Below are 17,597 nucleotides of genomic sequence, written 5' to 3' on the forward strand. Positions count from 1 at the left end.
CTCTCTCACCGTAGACATTGATATTGGGCTTGGCCATGGGACTCACTTTTAGCCAGTGGACTGTTAGCCAGATGTGATCTGAGCAGAGGCTTCAAATGTGCTTGTGTGGCTTAGACTGCCCTCTTACTCTCCTGCTGTTAGTCATGAGAAGAACATGCCCTGAGTCTAAAGAGGATGAGAGACACATGGAGAAAACCCAACACAAACTGTAGCCTGGAGCCAAGTCCAGCCACCCTGTCACCTAAAGCTGGGCTGTTCCATGGATACCAGAAATGTTTGTTTTTATAATTCACTGAAATTCTGGGGTTGCTATGCAACATTATTGCAGGAAAAAACTGACTGATACACTCGACCAATGGTGTTCAGTAGTTCTTTCTGTTTTGATGGGAACGTTCTACGATCTGCAATGTCTAATGCAGTAGCCACTAACCACATGTGACCACAGAGCACTTGAAATGTGAGCAGTGCGACTGAGGAATGGAATTTTTATTTAATTTTAATTTACGTTTAAGCTTAAATAGCCATATATGGCTAGTGGCTACTCCGTTGCACAATGTAGCACCAGACGAAATCCATGTTTGTATTTATTTGCCCATGGAAATGGCTAGAAGATAGATCAGAAGCCTACTGTGTTAGTTTCCTAGGGCTGCCATAACAGAGTACCACAAAGTGAAATGGCTGAAAACAACAGAAATTTATTCTCTCACGGTCCTGGATGCTAGAAGTCCAAAATCAAGGTATCAGCGAGCCCATGCTCTTTCTGAAAGCTCCAGGGGAGAATCTGTTCCTTGCCTTGCTCTCAGCTTCTGGTATTGCTGGCAGTCTTTGGCTTGTAGACCCAACCCTGCACTCTCTGCCTGCATTGTCATGTGGTGTTCTCCCTGTGTCTCTCTCTGTGTGTATCTCTTTTCCTCTTCTGATAAAGATACCAGTCATATTGGATTAAGGACCCACCCTACTTCAGTATGACCTCATCCTAACTAATTACATCTGTACCTCTGCAACAGTCTTATTTCCAGATAAGATTACATTCACAGGTACAAGACATTAGGACTTCAACATATCTTTTTGAGGGGCACAATTGAACCTACAGGGTCAACACTAAGTTTCGAGGGAATTGTATTGTCAAGAAACCACAAGCCTGGGCTCCAAAATTCTGTATATATTTGACTTGTAAGGTAACGCTAGGATCCCAAACCTGCACCAGGAGGAAGCTGAGTGTGAAAGCTGTGCCACCCCAAGGAGGGCATACTCTCTGAGATCCCCAGGAGGTTCATGGATATGAAAGAAATTCTCAGAGGGCAAAGCCAAGAGCACTGAGAACAGTGGACAATGGAGTTCCCCCAGGAAAGGAGAGGCAGAGAGAGCTCTAACCCAGAAGTTACTCCACTGCCAGGGAAGGAAATCCATAAATTCCTGACCAGCACATTTTGATCATTGCTATCAACCTATGACTGCTGTGTGGGGAGCTTGCAAAAGTGCTAATGCCTGGGTCCCACCCCTAGAGATTCTGCTTTCATCCTATGTGGTGAGACCTGGGCATGGGGAGCTTTCTAATCTCCCCAGATGATGGTAGAAGGAAGCAAAATTTGAGAATCAGTGCTCCAGGGCCTTGCACCTCCAAGTGTGGATTGCAGCCCAGCAGCCTCACCATCACCTGGGAGCTTGTTAGAAACGCAAAACCTCCAGCTCCACCAGAGATCCAGTGAATCAGGAACCTGAATTTTAAGAAGATCCCCAAATGATTCACATGCATATTAAAATTTGATAAGCATGGGTCTGGACCTCTTACCAGCTCTGATTTTTATGTGAAAAGGAAATACAACTTCTGTTTTGCTTAAGGCACTCTCATGTTAGTCTCTGAACTCACACACACACACACCACTACATATACACACTGCACATTTAGGTGATCAGACAATGCATATGCTCTTATTCCTGAGGGAGTCTGCACAGCAGGACTCAGATGATAGAGCCATTAGAAAACTGTTCCAAGGAGATATGTGCTTCCCAGTCTGCCTGATGCTTGGCCAGGAGGGTGTGATGGGAACGGGCATCAAATTTGGCTGTTGAAGCTCAATATCAAAAAAACAAACAACCCAATCAAAAAATGGGCAGAAGGTCTAAAAAGACATTTCTCCAAAGAAGACAGATGGCCAAGAGGCACATGAAAAGATGCTCAACACCGCTAATTATTAGAGAAATGCAAATCAAAATTACAATGAGGTGTCACCTCACACCAGTCAGAATGACCATCATCAAAAAGTCTACAAACAGTAAATGCTGGAGAGTGTGTGGAGAAAAAGGAATCTTCCTACAGTGTTGGTGGGAATGTAAATTGGTGCATCCACGATGGAGAACGGTATGGAGGTTCCTTAAAAATAGAGCTACCATATGATCCTGCCATCCCACTCTTGGGCATATTTCTGGAGAAAAACATAATTTGAAAAGATACACGCACCCCAATGTTCATTGAAGCACAATTTACAATAGTCAAGACATGGAAGCTACCTAAGTGTCCATCGACAGATGAATGGGTAAAGATGTGTTTTGTATATATATATATATATATATATATATATATATATATATATATATATATATTACTCAGCCATTAAAAAAGAATGAATGATGCCATTTGCAGCAACATGGATGGACCTAGAGATTACCATACTACGTGAAGTAAGCCAGACAGAGAAAGACAAATATGATATCGCCTATATCTGGAATCTAAAAAAAGGATACAAATGAACTTATTTACAAAACAGAAATAGACTCACAGACATAGAAAACAACCTTATGGTTACCAGAGGAAAGGTGGGGAGAGGGATAAGTTAGGAGTTTGGGATTAAAATATACACACTACTATATATGAAATAGATAACCAACAAGGGCCTACTGTATAGCACAGGGAATTATACTCAATATCTTGTAATAACCTATAATGGAATAGAATGTAAAAAATACATATATTTATATATATGTATAACTGAATCACTTTACTGTACACCTGTAACTAACACAACATTGTATATCAACTATATTTCAATAAAATTTTTTTTAAAAAAGGAAAAAATGTGGCCGTTGAGCTGTGATTCATCACGGTGGACTAAGACCTTGTGCTCAGCCTGGCTCAGGGCTCCTTGAGCCCACTGCCTGGGAAAAGGAAGAGATATTATGTAGCTAAGGAGGCAAGCAGCAGACTTGGGCTAGAGACAAGGAACTTAGCACAGGGTTTCCAGCTTCTCCCCAGATTCTGCCAACCCACCAATAGGCTCATTGGATAGAGGGGATGCTGTGGCTTTTTTCTTTTTTTTCTTTTTTTTTTGGCCGCCGCACAGCTTGCGGGATCCTAGCTCCCTGACCAGGGATGGAACCCAGGCCCTCGGCAGTGAAAGCATGGCGTACCAACCACTGGGCTGCGGGGGAATTCCCTGCTGTGGCCTTTTAGTAGCCTGTCCCTTTGCACACACTGTTGACACATCCTGAGATGCTCTACCCTGTATCACCTGCCCCTAGAATCCCACTCATTCTTCAAGGCCCAGTTCAAATGTTACCTTGGTCTTTCTTTGCTAGGGGACCGAGCAGAGCGTCCCATAAGATGCTTGCCATGGGCAGGTTCCCTTCACCACAGATGAGTGAGAGCCCTGATTGGTGGAAATGTGATAGGTAAGTCAGTGCTCTGTCTTCCACTCAGCCCTCAGAACAAGGCATTTGCTCCAGCTGAAATCCCTGGTAAAATGACAAAGCCCAGAAGAGAGAAATAGATAATAGGGTCTGGGAGATCAGCAGCCCCTTCAAGAGTTTCACAAGGGCTCAGGCAGCTTTGAGATTTTGAGGCTCCTTTCCATTACATAGGTCCTCTCACACTTAGATTTATCTGGTCTTGGGAAAACAGAGTTTAATCAAGATCAACATTTTTGTTGAGGGTGCCCTTGACCCTCAGCTAACATTGGAAGTCTCTTGAACTTGAGGCTTGGGCCAAATAACATTATTCTCATTTAAGTCTCCAAGACTTAAGACAAGGGCCCTGCAAAAGATACCGTTGGAGCCCTGGGCACTCCCAGCGCCCATGCACACCAGCCCAATGGCTTTTATGTAAGCTCTGTGCCTTGCTGTATGAGGGCTTTCTATGACTGTAGGAACATGCTGGGGTTGGCACAGAGCAGCCTAGAAATGCTTGCGAGTTGCCCCCATGAGCCACCCTCCACCAGTAACTGATGGAAATTGGGGAAAAAATACCAATTAATTGAATTGAATTGAATTTATTATCCAATTACGCACAGGGGCTTACTTGCCCATAAAGTTCCCTTAATTTGCTTTCTTCCTTTCCTTCTCTTCCCCCACTTCTCCACTGTGCTTCAGTACTTCCTGGTATCAGTTCCCACGTGAACTACTTGCATTCAAATTCTTGTGTCAGGGTCTGTTGCTGGGGAGACTCAACCCAAGGCCACCCTCTTTCAGTCCTCATCTTCATTGACCTGTTGTTGAGCTTCCTCTTTCTTCAGCTTCCCTTGGTCTGCCTTACTTACTGGTGTTCTTAGACATCCCTCTTTATACATCCCCCTTTAGAGTGGATCCTTCATTAGAACTGTTTCTCAGTCCTGGTCTCACTCTTCTTTGAAAAGCTTCTAGGTATGTTTCTTCTACTCCAAGCTCTGAGATTTAGAGACAAAAGATACCCACATCCCCATTCCTGGTCCAAATCAGATGCTATTTGTCCAGAGAAAGGAAACAAATTTTTGTCCTTTCCTGCTTCTTACAACCTGTCCTTCTTCAACCCCAGAACATCATTGTCTTTATTCTTCCCCTACCTCTCTGACTATTCTTTATCAGACTTGAATTCTCCTCTTCCTTACCCTCCTTTGCCTGAACTTGAAATATTGCTGTTCCCCAAGATCCTTGACCCAGTGCTTTTCTTATTTTCATCCATCCTCCTGGTTGACCTCAGTTGGGCTGTATCCCGCAGGCCTGCAAGCCTTGTAAATGCCCCAGCCTTGAGACTAAAGAAAGAGTGCAGAGACAGCAACAGAGACAACAGTGTTTTATTGGATAGGGGATCTTACACATCTGAAGCAAAAGGTCCTGGAGTGATACCCCACCCCTTGTATGACAGACAGCAGGTAGGACATGGCAGCAATCTTCACTACTCGGGGGTGGGGTGTGAGGGCGGAGAGAAGGAGGCTACGATTTTTTTTAATTTAATTTTTATTTTATATTGGGGTATAGTTGATTTACATTGTTTTGTTAGCTTCAGGTGTACAGCAAAGTGGTTCAGTTAGACATATACATATATCCATTCTTTTTCAGATTCTTTTCCCATATAGGTTATTACAGAATATTGAGTAGAGTTCCCTGTGCTATACAGTAGGTCTTTGTTGACTATCTATTTTATATACATTAGTATATATTAGTAGGGTGTATATTTTAATCCCAAACTCATAATTTATCCCTCCCTGCTACCTTTCCTCTTTGGTAACCATAAGTTTGTTTTCGAAGTCTGTGAGTCTGTTTCTGTTTTGTAAATAAGTTCATTTGTATCATCTTTTTAGATTTCACATGTAAGTGATATCATATGATATTTGTCTTTGCCTGACTTACTTCACTTAGTATGATCATCTCTAGGTCCATGTTGCTGCAAAGGGCATTATTTCATTCTTTTTTATGGCTGAGTAATATTCCATTGTATATATGTACCACTTCTTTATCCATTCCTCTGTTGATGGACATTTATGTTGCTTCCATGTGTTGGCTGTTGTAAATAGTGCTGCTGTGAACATTTGGGTGCATGTATCTTTTCGAATTATGTTTTTCTCTGGATATATGCCCAGAAGAGGGATTGCAGAATCATATGGCAGCTCTACTTTTAGTTTTTTTAAGGAATCTCCATACTGTTCTCCATAGTGACTGTATCAGTTTACATTCCCACCAACACTGTAGGAGGGTTCTTTTTTCTCCACACCCTCTCCAGCATTTATTGTTTGTAGACTTTTTGATGATGGTCATTCTGACTGGTGTGAGGTGATACCTCATTGTATTTTTGATTTGCATTTCTCTAATAATTAGTGATGTTGAGCATTTTTTCATGCATGTTTTGCCCATCCATATGTCTTCTTCAGAGAAATGCCCTTTTAGATCTTCTGCCCATTTTTTGATGGGATTGTTCTTTTTTTTTATATATATTGAGCTGCATGAGTTTTTTGTATATTTTGGAGATTAATCCCTTGTTGATCGCTTCATTTGCAAATATTTTCTCCCATTCTGTGGGTTGTCTTTTTGTTTGTTTATGGTTTCCTTTGCTATGCAAAAGCTTTTAAGTTTAATTAGGTCCCATTTGTGTATTTTTGTTTTTATTTTCATTACTCTAGGAAGTGGATTAAAAAAATACTGCTGCAATTTATCTCGAAGAGTTTTCTGCCTATGTTTTCCTTTAAGAGTTTTATAGAATCTGGTCTTACATTTAGGTCTTTAATCCATTTTGAGTTTACTTTTGTGTATGGTGTTAGAGAATGTTCTAATTTCATTCTTGTACACATAGCTGTTCAGTTTTCCCAGCACCACGTATTGAAGAGACTGTCTTTTCTCCATTGTATATTCTTGCCTCCATTGGTGTAGATTAATTGACCACAGATGCAAGAGTTTATTTCTGAGCTTTCTATCCTATCCCTTGATCTATACTTCTGTTTTTGTGCCAGTACCATATTGTTTTGATTACTGTAGCTTTGTAGTATAGTCTGAAGTCAGGGAGCCTGATTCCTCCAGCTCCGTTTTTCTTTCTCTGGATTGCTTTAGCTATTTGGGGTCTTTTGTGTTTCCATACAAATTAAAAAATTTTTGTTCTAGTTCTGTGAAAAATGTCACTGGTAATTTGATAGGAATTGCACTGAATCTGTACATTGCCTTGGGTAGTATAGTCATTTTGACAACATTGGTTCTCCCAGTCCAAGGACATGGTATATCTTTCCATCTGTTTGTGTCATCTTCGATTTCTTTCATCAGCATCTTATAGTTTTCAGAGCACAGGTCTTTTGCCTCCTTAGGTAGGTTTATTCCTAGGTATTTTATTATTTTTGATGCAATTGTAAATGGGATTGTTTCCTTAAGGAGGCTACCATTTATAGGGGAAATTAACATCAGGTTGGCTCATCAGTTACCAGGGAAACTAGCGGCTGGGGCAGGGAGCAAGCACATAGGTAGTTACTGATTAAGCCCTATGATTAGGGTACAGGTGAAGCAAGGACTGGTCAAGCAGGGGATGTACAGAGAGCAAAAGAACAGCCATCTTGAATGGCATGACCATACAACCTCATACTTTCCTGTGACTCCAAAACTATTTATGTGTTGATGATCTTTTTGAAAAGAAATTACTTATTTACTTATTCATTTATTTGTTTGTTGAACAAAATGTATTAAGTACATTCTGCATATCAGATCCTGTGTTAGATAGTGGTGATACAGTAGGGAGCCCAGCAGAGACTATGCCCGCTCTTGTGGAGCTTACTGTGCTTAAAGTTTGTTGCCATAGACCCATTTATCCTTCCCTCTTTTCTTCCTTTCACCTATTGATCCATCCACTGATCCACCTTTTCATCTGTTCATCCCCCGACCCATTCTTCTGTCTATCCATCTTTTCCTTCATCCACTGATCCATCTATTAGTCAATGGCTCATCTACCAACCATTGACCTTCAAAGCACATACCCACTGACCCATCCATCTACTTGTTCATCCATCAATCCATTGACCTAACTTTCTCTATATTAGTGATCCCAAACCAGTGGCACATCAGGAACTTAAAAATCTGAATCTAGGGGTGAAGGCAGGGATCAGCAATCTCTGAAAACCTCCCTATTTGATTCTGTTCACCTTGCCTGGCACCTAAGGATGTATATTTGGGAATCACTGTCCAAGATTAAAAGCACTGTGAATACAGGAGCTGTCTTAGTTTAGCTTTCTTGGAAAGCAGACACTGAGGCAAGGACTCAGTTGTAGTTAATCATTTGGAAGGCGATCCCAGAAAGGACAAGTGAGGTAGTAGGGAAAGGGAGACAGGGAAGGGGAGGGGAAGCCAAATAAAAGGTGCTTTGATGAGCTTGTGGACACATGAGGTTCAATCCTGCTGGGAACCATCTGAGATACCTTGAGGAATAGACCACAAATAATCCCAATATAGGACAGGAGCCATTCATTTTTTGCCAGTTGACTGGGTGTTTGGGAGCTTTTAACTCCCCAGCAATTCCAAGTTGTTCTTCCAAGGTATTCTAGAAAGCCCTCGGGCAGAGGAGAGAGAGACAGATGGAGAGAGGCACTTTGTCATGGTTCGCTGTCAGGTTCCTGAGAAGTGTCCACAACTTCTGGTGAACTCAGATGCACCTAAGGACATAGGATAGGGCATTGACCCCTACCACAGAGGCCATGTCTATCTTGTTTATTGCTGCATCCCTAGGGGATAGAACAGTCCTTAGTCCAGTGGCCTATAGTAGGTGCTCAACAAATATTTGATAAATAAATCCTGTGCACCTACCAGAATTTGTGCCAGGTACTTGGAAACAATTCCTTTAATTGTGCTCTCCCTTTGGACTGTACTTCCTTCTCCAATCTAGAATCTGTACCATCCCCTCTGCATCCTCAATCTCTCTACCCTGTTTTCACCCCATCCACAGAAGGTTGCTGGGAGCTGCTAGAAGCTCATATGGTTGGGCCCTCAGCACTGCTGGATCATCCCGCTGGGTGTCCCTGGCCAGAGGACCCTCCTCTCCTGGCCCCTCCTGGACCCCATAACTAGCAGAGGTGGTACCCACAGCATCACTGTAGCATCAACTGTAGCCAGACTCTTGAAAAGTCTCAATCCAAACTTCCAGGGAGTAGAACTCATTTCCCAAGCCCTACCTCACACCCAGTGCTGGCACTAGTGTGAGAAAGTGAAGCATTTGTTTAGAGATCAAAATATAAAAGGATGCCAAAAAATTCAATAATCAAGATCATATTTTATGCAATCTTTTTAAAAATCAAAATTCAAAAGTGAACCAGGTGTTCAAAATAACACGATGAACAGATAATAAAATTTAAAGACAGGATTGTATTGCTGATATTTCCTTTTGCCTCAGACTCCATATGGCCGAGCATTGTGCCACTACTGGACCTGTGCTTATCTCAATGTCACGCTTACTGACCCTGCCTGCCTAAGTATTTGGGAGGGAAATATACTGAGGTCTTCAATTCTTCAAAGTTACATTAAAAAATGGATTATTGAATGGATTGATGGATAGATATAGGATAGATAATCCAGCACCATAAAATGTTAATTGTTCAAGTTAAGCTGTGGAATTCTTTCACCTTTTCTGTATGTTTGAACTTTTTTTTTCTTTTTTTTTGTAATTTTGGAGAAGAAAAAATAAAGAGCAGTGGGAAGGACCCCTGAGGCTGGCTCCCTGGGGTCAAACCAGCTCCACCCCCTTAACTCCTGGATGTCCAGGCCTGGCTTCCCCACCACACCTTAGCTTGCAGTGAGGACATAGCGGTCCAGCCAGCCTGCCCCTCCTTGACCTAAGCCTGTCTCTGGCCCTGCGTTTGAGATCCCTGCTCCCCACCAATAGAAAGGCCTGGATCCTCTCCACTTCCTGACTGGTGCCCGTGGAGTCCAGTTGACTCCCTCCTTCCCTCCAAGACCCCTAAGTGGGGGAACATATTAGTCCCTGGGGTAGGGTTTTTCATTTAACAAAACATGTCCTATGATATAGCATCCTTCTATGTTTTGGGGGGAAAAAACCCATCGAAATGTCACTTGAAATATGGAGGACCTGAAAGTAAAGCACTAGAGATAAGCAATCATTATCAACTGGGCGGGGAGGTGAGAGTGCGGGGTGGCAGGGAGGGAAGAAGCATTTAGAAATCTAAAAGTGGAGAACCTTCTCTCACCGCTGGGGAGCGAGGCAGGGCTGGCTCGGGACAGGGTGGAGGCTTCCTCCGGGATCTTGGTGGTTCCCAAAGCACAGAACTGTGTCAGGGTCCGAAGGGCGTGGAGCCAGGATTCGTCGTAAGAACCGATGGGAACTGAGGGAACCCTGGTTGGGGGGGGGGAGGGGAAGGGGCGGGTCCTAAGGTGGATTCCCTCCCTCCTCAATTCCTTCACTGAATGAACCTTGCCGGCCCTATCTGCCTCCCTCGAATTCGGATTGCGAACTCACAGCGGACCCGAGGAGAGCTCAGGAGTTCTTTTCAACTTCTAGCCATGCACTTTGGTGTTGGGGGGTAGGGGTGGGAGATGCAGAGATGGGTCGCATCTTCTCCTGCTGCCTATTTCTCCCGTCGGCCTGAATGCGAGTCTGGGGATGGGTGTATTGCCCACGAGGGGGCAAGGTTTCCCTTGGAGCGCCTAGGAGCTTGGCTCTCCCGCCTCTGCCTTTCTGGGCCCGCGCAGGGTGACGGGTGGGGGACCCGGGCTCCAGGGAGCTGAGCACAAAGCCGGGAGCTAAGATGCAGTGCAGCGGCTCCAGGCGAGTCCGCGGAGATGACAGCCGCTGTCCGGGGCCTGCCTGGTGTCTCATTTGTCCTTTTAAAGACGGGAAGGACGGAGCTGGTGCAGCGTGACGCTCCCTCCTTCCCTTCCACTGCAGAAGTCAGGGCTTTTTCTGAAGGCTACAGACCGAGCTCCGACTCAGATCGTACCCGAGGCTGGGTGGACCTGCCGAGGAGCAGCGCAGGTGGGGCAAGAGCGATGAACGGTCAGTTCTCCCGGCCTGGGAGGCATCAGAGGGCGTAGAGGGGCGGGAAACTGAGAATCCTCTGGTCAGCTCTGGATCCTGACTCGAGACAATAGTGACAAAGGGGCATCAGGTGGATGACAGCGGACATCTCAAATGGCCCGTTCAAATCGTCAGAGCCGCAGGCGGCCGAGGGGACCGAACTTTATCCCCCTTGCGCTTCCACACTTGTTGGATGGCTGCAGAAGCAGAGCGGTGCGAGGTCACCTCTGTCGCAGGCACGCGCTCAGGGATGGTCTGCACACACAGGCAAGCACACGCATTCATCAAAGCTCGCACAAGACACAGATACAGCCTCCCACCCCCAGCCCCGCACATCTTCGTGTAGGCGCTCTCTCTCACACAAGCACACACTCAGCCACGCCGTGGCAGCGGGCAGGGAGAAATGGCCACCGTGCACAGGCATTCTCCCCGTTCTTTCCTGTGCGGCCATTGCACCTGGAGAAATCGTTCCAAACGAGGCCTCTGCCTTGGTGGGAGAGATCAAGAACCTCCCACCGTGGCTTCTCTCCCATTGAGAACGGCCTAGCCTTCCTGAGCTCCCAGATTCCATCTGGAGAGTCTGACGGTGATCCATTCCACTGGACCCGGGAATGGCGCCCCTGGAAGCAACACAAGGGCTGCCCTTGCAGTAGGATCTGCATAAAAAAGGACAGGGTCCTCTGGGTAATTTAAGCAAACACATTCTCAAACAGTCTGCTCAAGAAAAGGGGAGGCTGGGGCAAAAACGGCTCTGCCTGGTGAATCTAAACAGCCAGATCTCTTCACTGTGGCTGTGTAAACCCCACCTTGGACTTGAGGGGGGTTCTCCAGGGTGAGAGATGACTGGAATGCTAGGTTGGCAAACCCTGGGAAATACACAACGGCCCTGCTGACTTCTTTTATAGCTCTCTTCACAGCCGGCAGTCATACTGTGGATTTCAGAGTCCCGATCTATTGCCTGTCTCTCCTCTACTAGACTGTAAGCTCCAGGAGGGCAGGGCTGAGTTTGTTTCTCCTGGCAGCCAGCACGGTCCCAGCCCTGGTGGGCTGTCTATAAATATTTGTTGAACAACTCTGTAGGGCTTTTGTACATAAGCAAAACTTTGTTTTCCTTCTTTATTTTAGGATTGGAGTTCGAGAGCGTCCACCAAATTCTCAGATGGCTCCAACCCCTGGGGAAAGATTTGGGAAAAAAAAAAAAAAAAAAGCCTAGTCCTGGCGGCTGGGGAGCCAAGGCCACACTGAAACCGTGGGCGCACCACATGCTCCTTTGCACCCCAGGCACTCAGAAAGCCTCCCCTTGGTGCTGACCACCCCTCACGTTCCCCGGAGCTCTCCAGGGACCCTTTAACTACAGCTGCTTCTCCATCCCCACTTGCTTCACGGGGCGGGCCAGAGTCGGTTCCCTCGCCAACCAGCGCCAGCATTCCAGCGGGTGCGAAAATGCAGAACTGAGACAGGGCCGCGAGCGCCTTTGTTTCTTCTTTATTTGCGGATATAATTATGCACCGCACTCTAAATTAGAGATAGATTTTTTTTCTGATATACATTTCATCTTATTCACCACGAGCACACCACACGCACAGTAGAACAGTTCCACAACCTGATAAATTGCACGAGATGAGTCTGGATTCCTGAAAACCGGAAGGCAAGCCGGCCCCGCCGGGGCTTCTCGCCTCCCCGCTTCGGCGAAGGAAATCGCCCACCCGAAACGGATTTCCCGGCCAGCCTTTCCCGCTGAAGGGTTGAAATGTCTCCGGAATGGGAATCGTTCTTGCTGGAAATGGCTAGACGCTGCAGATTCCAAGCACTGATGGCTGTGAAATGTGCCCGCAAGGTCAAGTTTCTACGCCTGCGAGTTGCGCCCCCTCTCCCTCCCTTCCCACCCCCCCCTCGGTGACAGGGACCAAAGTGTCGGGGCCCCTCCTGAAAGGACAGAAAACCCTGCCCACAGATGCGCCCCCGCCTCCCCCGAAACCAGGGTGTTGTGGAAAAGAAAGGACAACAGAAACGCAGACGCGATGAATTGTGGATCCCTATCCCCTCCCGCCCCCAACCCCCAAAATCAGAGACGGGGAACCAGAGATGTTTAAAGCTTGGCTTCCCAAGCGCGGCGGCAGGGCGCACGGGTTTGTTGGGGGAGGGGTGAATGGGGAGGGGGGAGAGCGCGGGAGGGCGGCCGGGGCTGGCCCTAGCGCCCTAGTCCTCCGCGTTGGTTCGGTAGGCCTCAATGAGGCCCTCCAGCGAGTGCACGAAGCCGGACACGCTGCAGATGCCGCCGATGACGAAGATGGCGACGTCGAAGAAGACCTGGTGCCACAGCAGCTTGCGCCAGAGCAGGCGCAGGTGGAAGAGGCTGGGCAGCAGGAAGCAGAGGCCGGCGCCCGTGAGGCTGCCGGTGAGGCCCATAAGCAGCGCGAAGTGCGGCACGTAGATGGCCATGAGCAGCGTGAAGACGACCAGCGCGCAGCGCAGCGTCAGGCCCCACGACTTGAGGCGCCCGTCGCCGCCGTAGCAGGCGGGAAAGAAGGCGCGGCTGCCTTCCTGGAAGAGCGACTTCTCCAGCACCTCGACAGCAGCGAAGAAGGGCAACGGGTAGGACAACAGTGCCTTGGCCACCAGGAAGATGTTGACCACGGCGCGGATGGAACCGGGCAGGTTATCCGTGATGACCTCCTTGGTCTCATCGGCCCAGGTGAGGTAGGCGACGAGCGCGAAGAGGCCTTTGAGCACGCAGGCGGCGATGTGCGTCCAGTTCATCATGCAGTGGAACTCGCTGGGCTGCTGCATATTGCCCTCCAGCGAAGGCAGGAAGATCTGCGACGTGTAGCTGAACACGATGATGCCAATGGAGATGGGAAACTTCTTGACGTCGATATAGAACTTGACCTTCTCCCAGGCCCAATCGCGCGCCCTCGATAAGCAGTAGGCAATGACCAGAATGTTGATGACGAAGTGGGCCAGAGTGCACAGCAGGCTGAACTTGGACACCGCCTTGAGGTTCTTAAGGAAGGCGCAGGGCAGCAGCACCGCCGTGGCGATGATGGACCAGGACTTCTGCGACACGGGCAGCCCTGGGAAGCTGTTGTACATGAGGTTGCCGCTCACCACCACATACAGGATGCAAGTCATCACCAGCTCGATGATCTGCGCCACGTTCACTACGCGGCCGCCCAGCGTGGGGAAGCGCGGAGCGCAGCAAGCGTTGGCGATGGCCACATACGAGTCCCGCACGCGTACCACCTCGCCGTCCTCGTTCTCCTCGTACAGGCATGCGATGAGGATCTTGCCAGTGTAGCAGCACACCACGGCGGCGAAGATGATGAGGAACAATCCCAGGTAGCCGCCGTGCAGGATGGCGTAGGGCAGGCCCAGCACGAACATGCCCTGAGGAACGAAAAGGCAACCAGACCCAGGAGCTCAGTGGATGCGGTATTGGAATACGGGGTCTGGGGGAGTGACTTAAGGGTGTAGCCGGAAGGGGGCGCTAAGTGCGAACTGGGCCTAAGCCACTGGGAGGAGAGGGTAAGGATAGGCTGGAGTGGAGGTGTAGAGCGGTCTAATGGGGAGCCTGGGTATTGAGTCAGAGGTGGAGAGGGGGGTGTTGAAGGACAAAACTGAGAAGGAGAGGTGTGCTTAATGGCTGGGAGGTAGGGAGGGGGCTGAGTAAGGGGTCAAGCCGCAAAGAGGGAAGGGGTACGAGGAGATACCTGGGGGTGGTTCGGAAAAAGATGAGAAGGGGCTGGAGGGGGTTGACCGGAAAAGGACGAGGAGAAAGGTAGAGAGCTGGGCCTGAGCCACTAGGAAAAGGGGACACAGAATCTAAGATGGGGCTGGAATGGGGTGCAAGGAAGCCAATGAGGGAAATGCAGGTGCCTAAGGGCCGAGCTGGAGAAGGAAACTGTTGTAAGCGGCAGCGGGAGAGAAAGGAGACAGCGTAGGGAGGAAGGGGGGCTGAGCGTGGGGCAAGCGGCAGGGAGGCAAGAACAGAGGGAACGTGGGATTTGCTGGCGAAGTGCTTTGGGTGGGGTGAGGCCAGAGGCGTGGGGACGGGGAGACAGGGTTGGGTAGTCTTAGGGCCAGGCCGAAACTGGGGCGGAGAGACCGATCCCTAAGGAAGGGGAATAAGTGGTAGAGGCGAGCAGGATTAGGGGCCTACGGGGAAAGCGCAAGCGCTTTGTTAACGGCGAACTTAAGCGGGAGTCAACAACCAGAAACTGCGGGATCGGCCGGGCAGAGCTGTGGAAGAAGGGTTTAGAATCCACATAGGGAAGCAAAGCTAACGAAATCCAGGGTTCCCGAGGCTTGCAGGCCTCCAGCCTTGCACCCTGGCCTCCATCAAGGCCTACGGAACGGGGCCTTTAAAGATGCCCCAGGTGAAGGTGGGGGCGGCAACCGAAGCTGGTGCGCTCTCCCCGGTCCCTGGTTGCGCTTGGCCGTCCGGCCCGGCCCTGGAGCGGAAGGCGCCTCGGGTCGGGTCACTTACTGAGCAGGGCCCCGAGGAGCCCTGCGGAGCCCGGGTCCCGGGACAACCCCATCTCGGCCTCCAGCTCCCGGGAAACCCACGTTCTGCGCCCCAACGACCTGTGCGCTCCGGGGACGCCGAGGGTGGGAGATGGGAGGCAAGCCGCAGGGCCCGGGGACGCGTGGGGCGGAGGCCCTCTCTGCCCCTCGAGCTGCGGCCTGCTCGCCTTCTCCAGCTCCCGGGGTCATTGTGCAGGTTCCAAACACGCTCCCGGCGGAGTCCGGCGCCGCCTGGTGGGGACTGAGGGTTGAGAGTAGGGGTGACGGGGTGGCGGGCCTGGAGACCAGAGGCTGTTCAGAGCATCTGGAGGCGGCTTCGCCAGGGTCACACGCGGAGGAGCTTTTTGCGGTGTAGCTGGGATTTCGAGCGAGAGGTGTGTCTGTGCGCAGGTAGCGCTGAGGTACCAGGGACCATATTGTGCTTGTGTGGTCATACGTATGTCTGTGTGTGTGTGCATGTTTGTGTATACCTGTTTGTCCCCGACAGGGCTGCACCTGAGAGAGCGGGTGGATCCTGTGTGCATGAGTCTGTGCATGTGTGCGTGTGTTACGTTCAGACGGGTTTATGTGTGTGCCCTTGGTATGTACAGGTGTTTCTGTGTGGGGGAGGTGTAGGAGTGTATGAAGGTGCATTTGAGGATAATTCTGTGGTCTATATATAGATGTATGTCATGTGCAACTGTGACCGGCGTTTCTTCGGGGGAGGGGGGCTGTGGGCATGTGTGCCTGCCTATGTACATGAGCGCTGTCTATGCGTGTGTGTCTTGTGTGTCGGGGGAGAAGACTCCCAGCTCAGCTCTTTCCCCCTCTCCTTTTCTGCCGAAAATGCAGCTGTGAATCCATTCCGGAGCCCCAGGCCATACTGTTCCCTCCAATCCTGATTTTCTTTCTCCCTCACCCCTCCCCACTCCCCCTCCTCCTGTTTCCCTCGCTTCGGCAGGGTCTCCGGAAAGCTTCTCTGACCGAACCTCAGCCTAGCTGTCCGGCGGCCCGGGATGCGGGAGGGGCCCGGATGGGGTGGGGGGAGACACCACATGGGGACGTAGATCCCCGCGCAGGGCTGGAAGGGATGGGGGCAGGCGAGATTCCTGGTACAGGAAGGGGTCTTGAGGCTGAGATCTCCAGGGGACTCTGCTTCGAGTAGAGCCTGGTGCGCAGATCTGTGGTGGGGGTGGGGGGAGGCAGAGCTGGGAATCCCGCGCTCACCTGGATAGCGTTGGTCACGTTCCAGCCCGCCTCCCACGCCGTGATCTTGGGCTTGTCGTGGCCCCCGAACTCGCCACCAGCTCCCAGGGCCTGGTCCTTGGAGCCCGAGGGCGGCAGGGGCGCGCCGCCGCCTCGCTGGTAATGGATGTCTCCCTCGACGGGCGGTTCAGCGCCCTCGTCCCCGCAGGGCTCGCCCTCGGTTTTCAGGATGTCCATCTGCAGGCCCTGACGGTGCTCAAAGTCGAGGTCGTCGCAGTGCGCGAAGCCCACCGCCTCCTCGTCGGTGGCCGCCTGAAAACCCATCCTGGCGAACATGCCGCTCACCTTGGCCTGGGACTTGTTGGACACGGACGTGGCCACGTTGGACAGCTTGCTGCGGAGCAGGGTGGCCATGGCGGCAGCGGGGCCCGAGAAAAGGACGGAAGGGGCTGGGGACGCGGGGGACGCACGGCAAGGCGGTGAGGGCCACGGGGGCGTGAGACCGCTATCTTCGCTCGCTTTCCCCGCGGTGCCCCGGGGCGCTCTGTCTCATGACCCCCTCGGCTGGCGTCTGAGGCTCGCTCAAGGCCGACCCGGCGGGCGGGCAGCGGGGCTGGCGGAGCGGCGGTGGCGAGTGCACTGCGGAGCTGCCGCGGGGCGCGGGCTGGGCTGCGGAGGGCGGCGGCGGCGGCGTCAGAGCAGCTACGCGAAGCTGGCGCGGCGCCCCCAACCGCGCGCAGCCCAAAGCGCTCCCGCCCCTCGGAATCAGGCGGGGGCGGAGGGGCTGGGGAGGGAGAAACTCCGGGAGGTAGGAGGAGTGAGGAGAGGGCAAGGAGAAGAGAAAGGGGGCACCAAGGGACTCCGGAGAACCGAGATGGGGGCAGGAGAAGGGCGCCCACGGAAGGGAGCTGGAGGGAGCGCGCGAAGGAGGGGTGTGGAGGGCGGGGTGGGGGCCGGAGTGCTGCATTTCTGGAGGAGGTGCTAAACTCCGATCCTGGCCCTTCCCACCTCGCCGCCGCAGGAAGGGAGGGGGCCCGAGCGGGCAGATCCTCTTGGTCCCCTGTCCCTGGCTACCCCCTCCAGAGTTCGCGAGCCTTTCAGCCCCAGATCCTCTGGCCAAGGACTGGTCTAGACGCCCAGAAAG

The 17,597-nt window shown here is 50.5% G+C and overlaps 1 protein-coding gene across 1 annotated transcript; it reads right to left on the reverse strand.

The window, feature by feature from the left end:
- Positions 1 to 12,214: 12,214 nt before the first annotated feature.
- SLC32A1 (solute carrier family 32 member 1) lies at positions 12,215 to 17,345 on the reverse strand. The gene is made up of 2 exons (XM_036826233.1): positions 16,475 to 17,345; positions 12,215 to 14,131 (listed from the first exon to the last, which is right to left on the reverse strand). The coding sequence occupies exons 1-2, from the start codon at positions 16,865 to 16,867 to the stop codon at positions 12,944 to 12,946; spliced, it is 1,581 nt and encodes a 526-aa protein (XP_036682128.1). The 5' UTR covers positions 16,868 to 17,345; the 3' UTR covers positions 12,215 to 12,943.
- Positions 17,346 to 17,597: the final 252 nt, after the last annotated feature.

The sequence above is a fragment of the Balaenoptera musculus genome, chromosome 15 (assembly GCF_009873245.2).
Source record: "Balaenoptera musculus isolate JJ_BM4_2016_0621 chromosome 15, mBalMus1.pri.v3, whole genome shotgun sequence".
Lineage (NCBI taxonomy): Eukaryota > Metazoa > Chordata > Mammalia > Artiodactyla > Balaenopteridae > Balaenoptera > Balaenoptera musculus.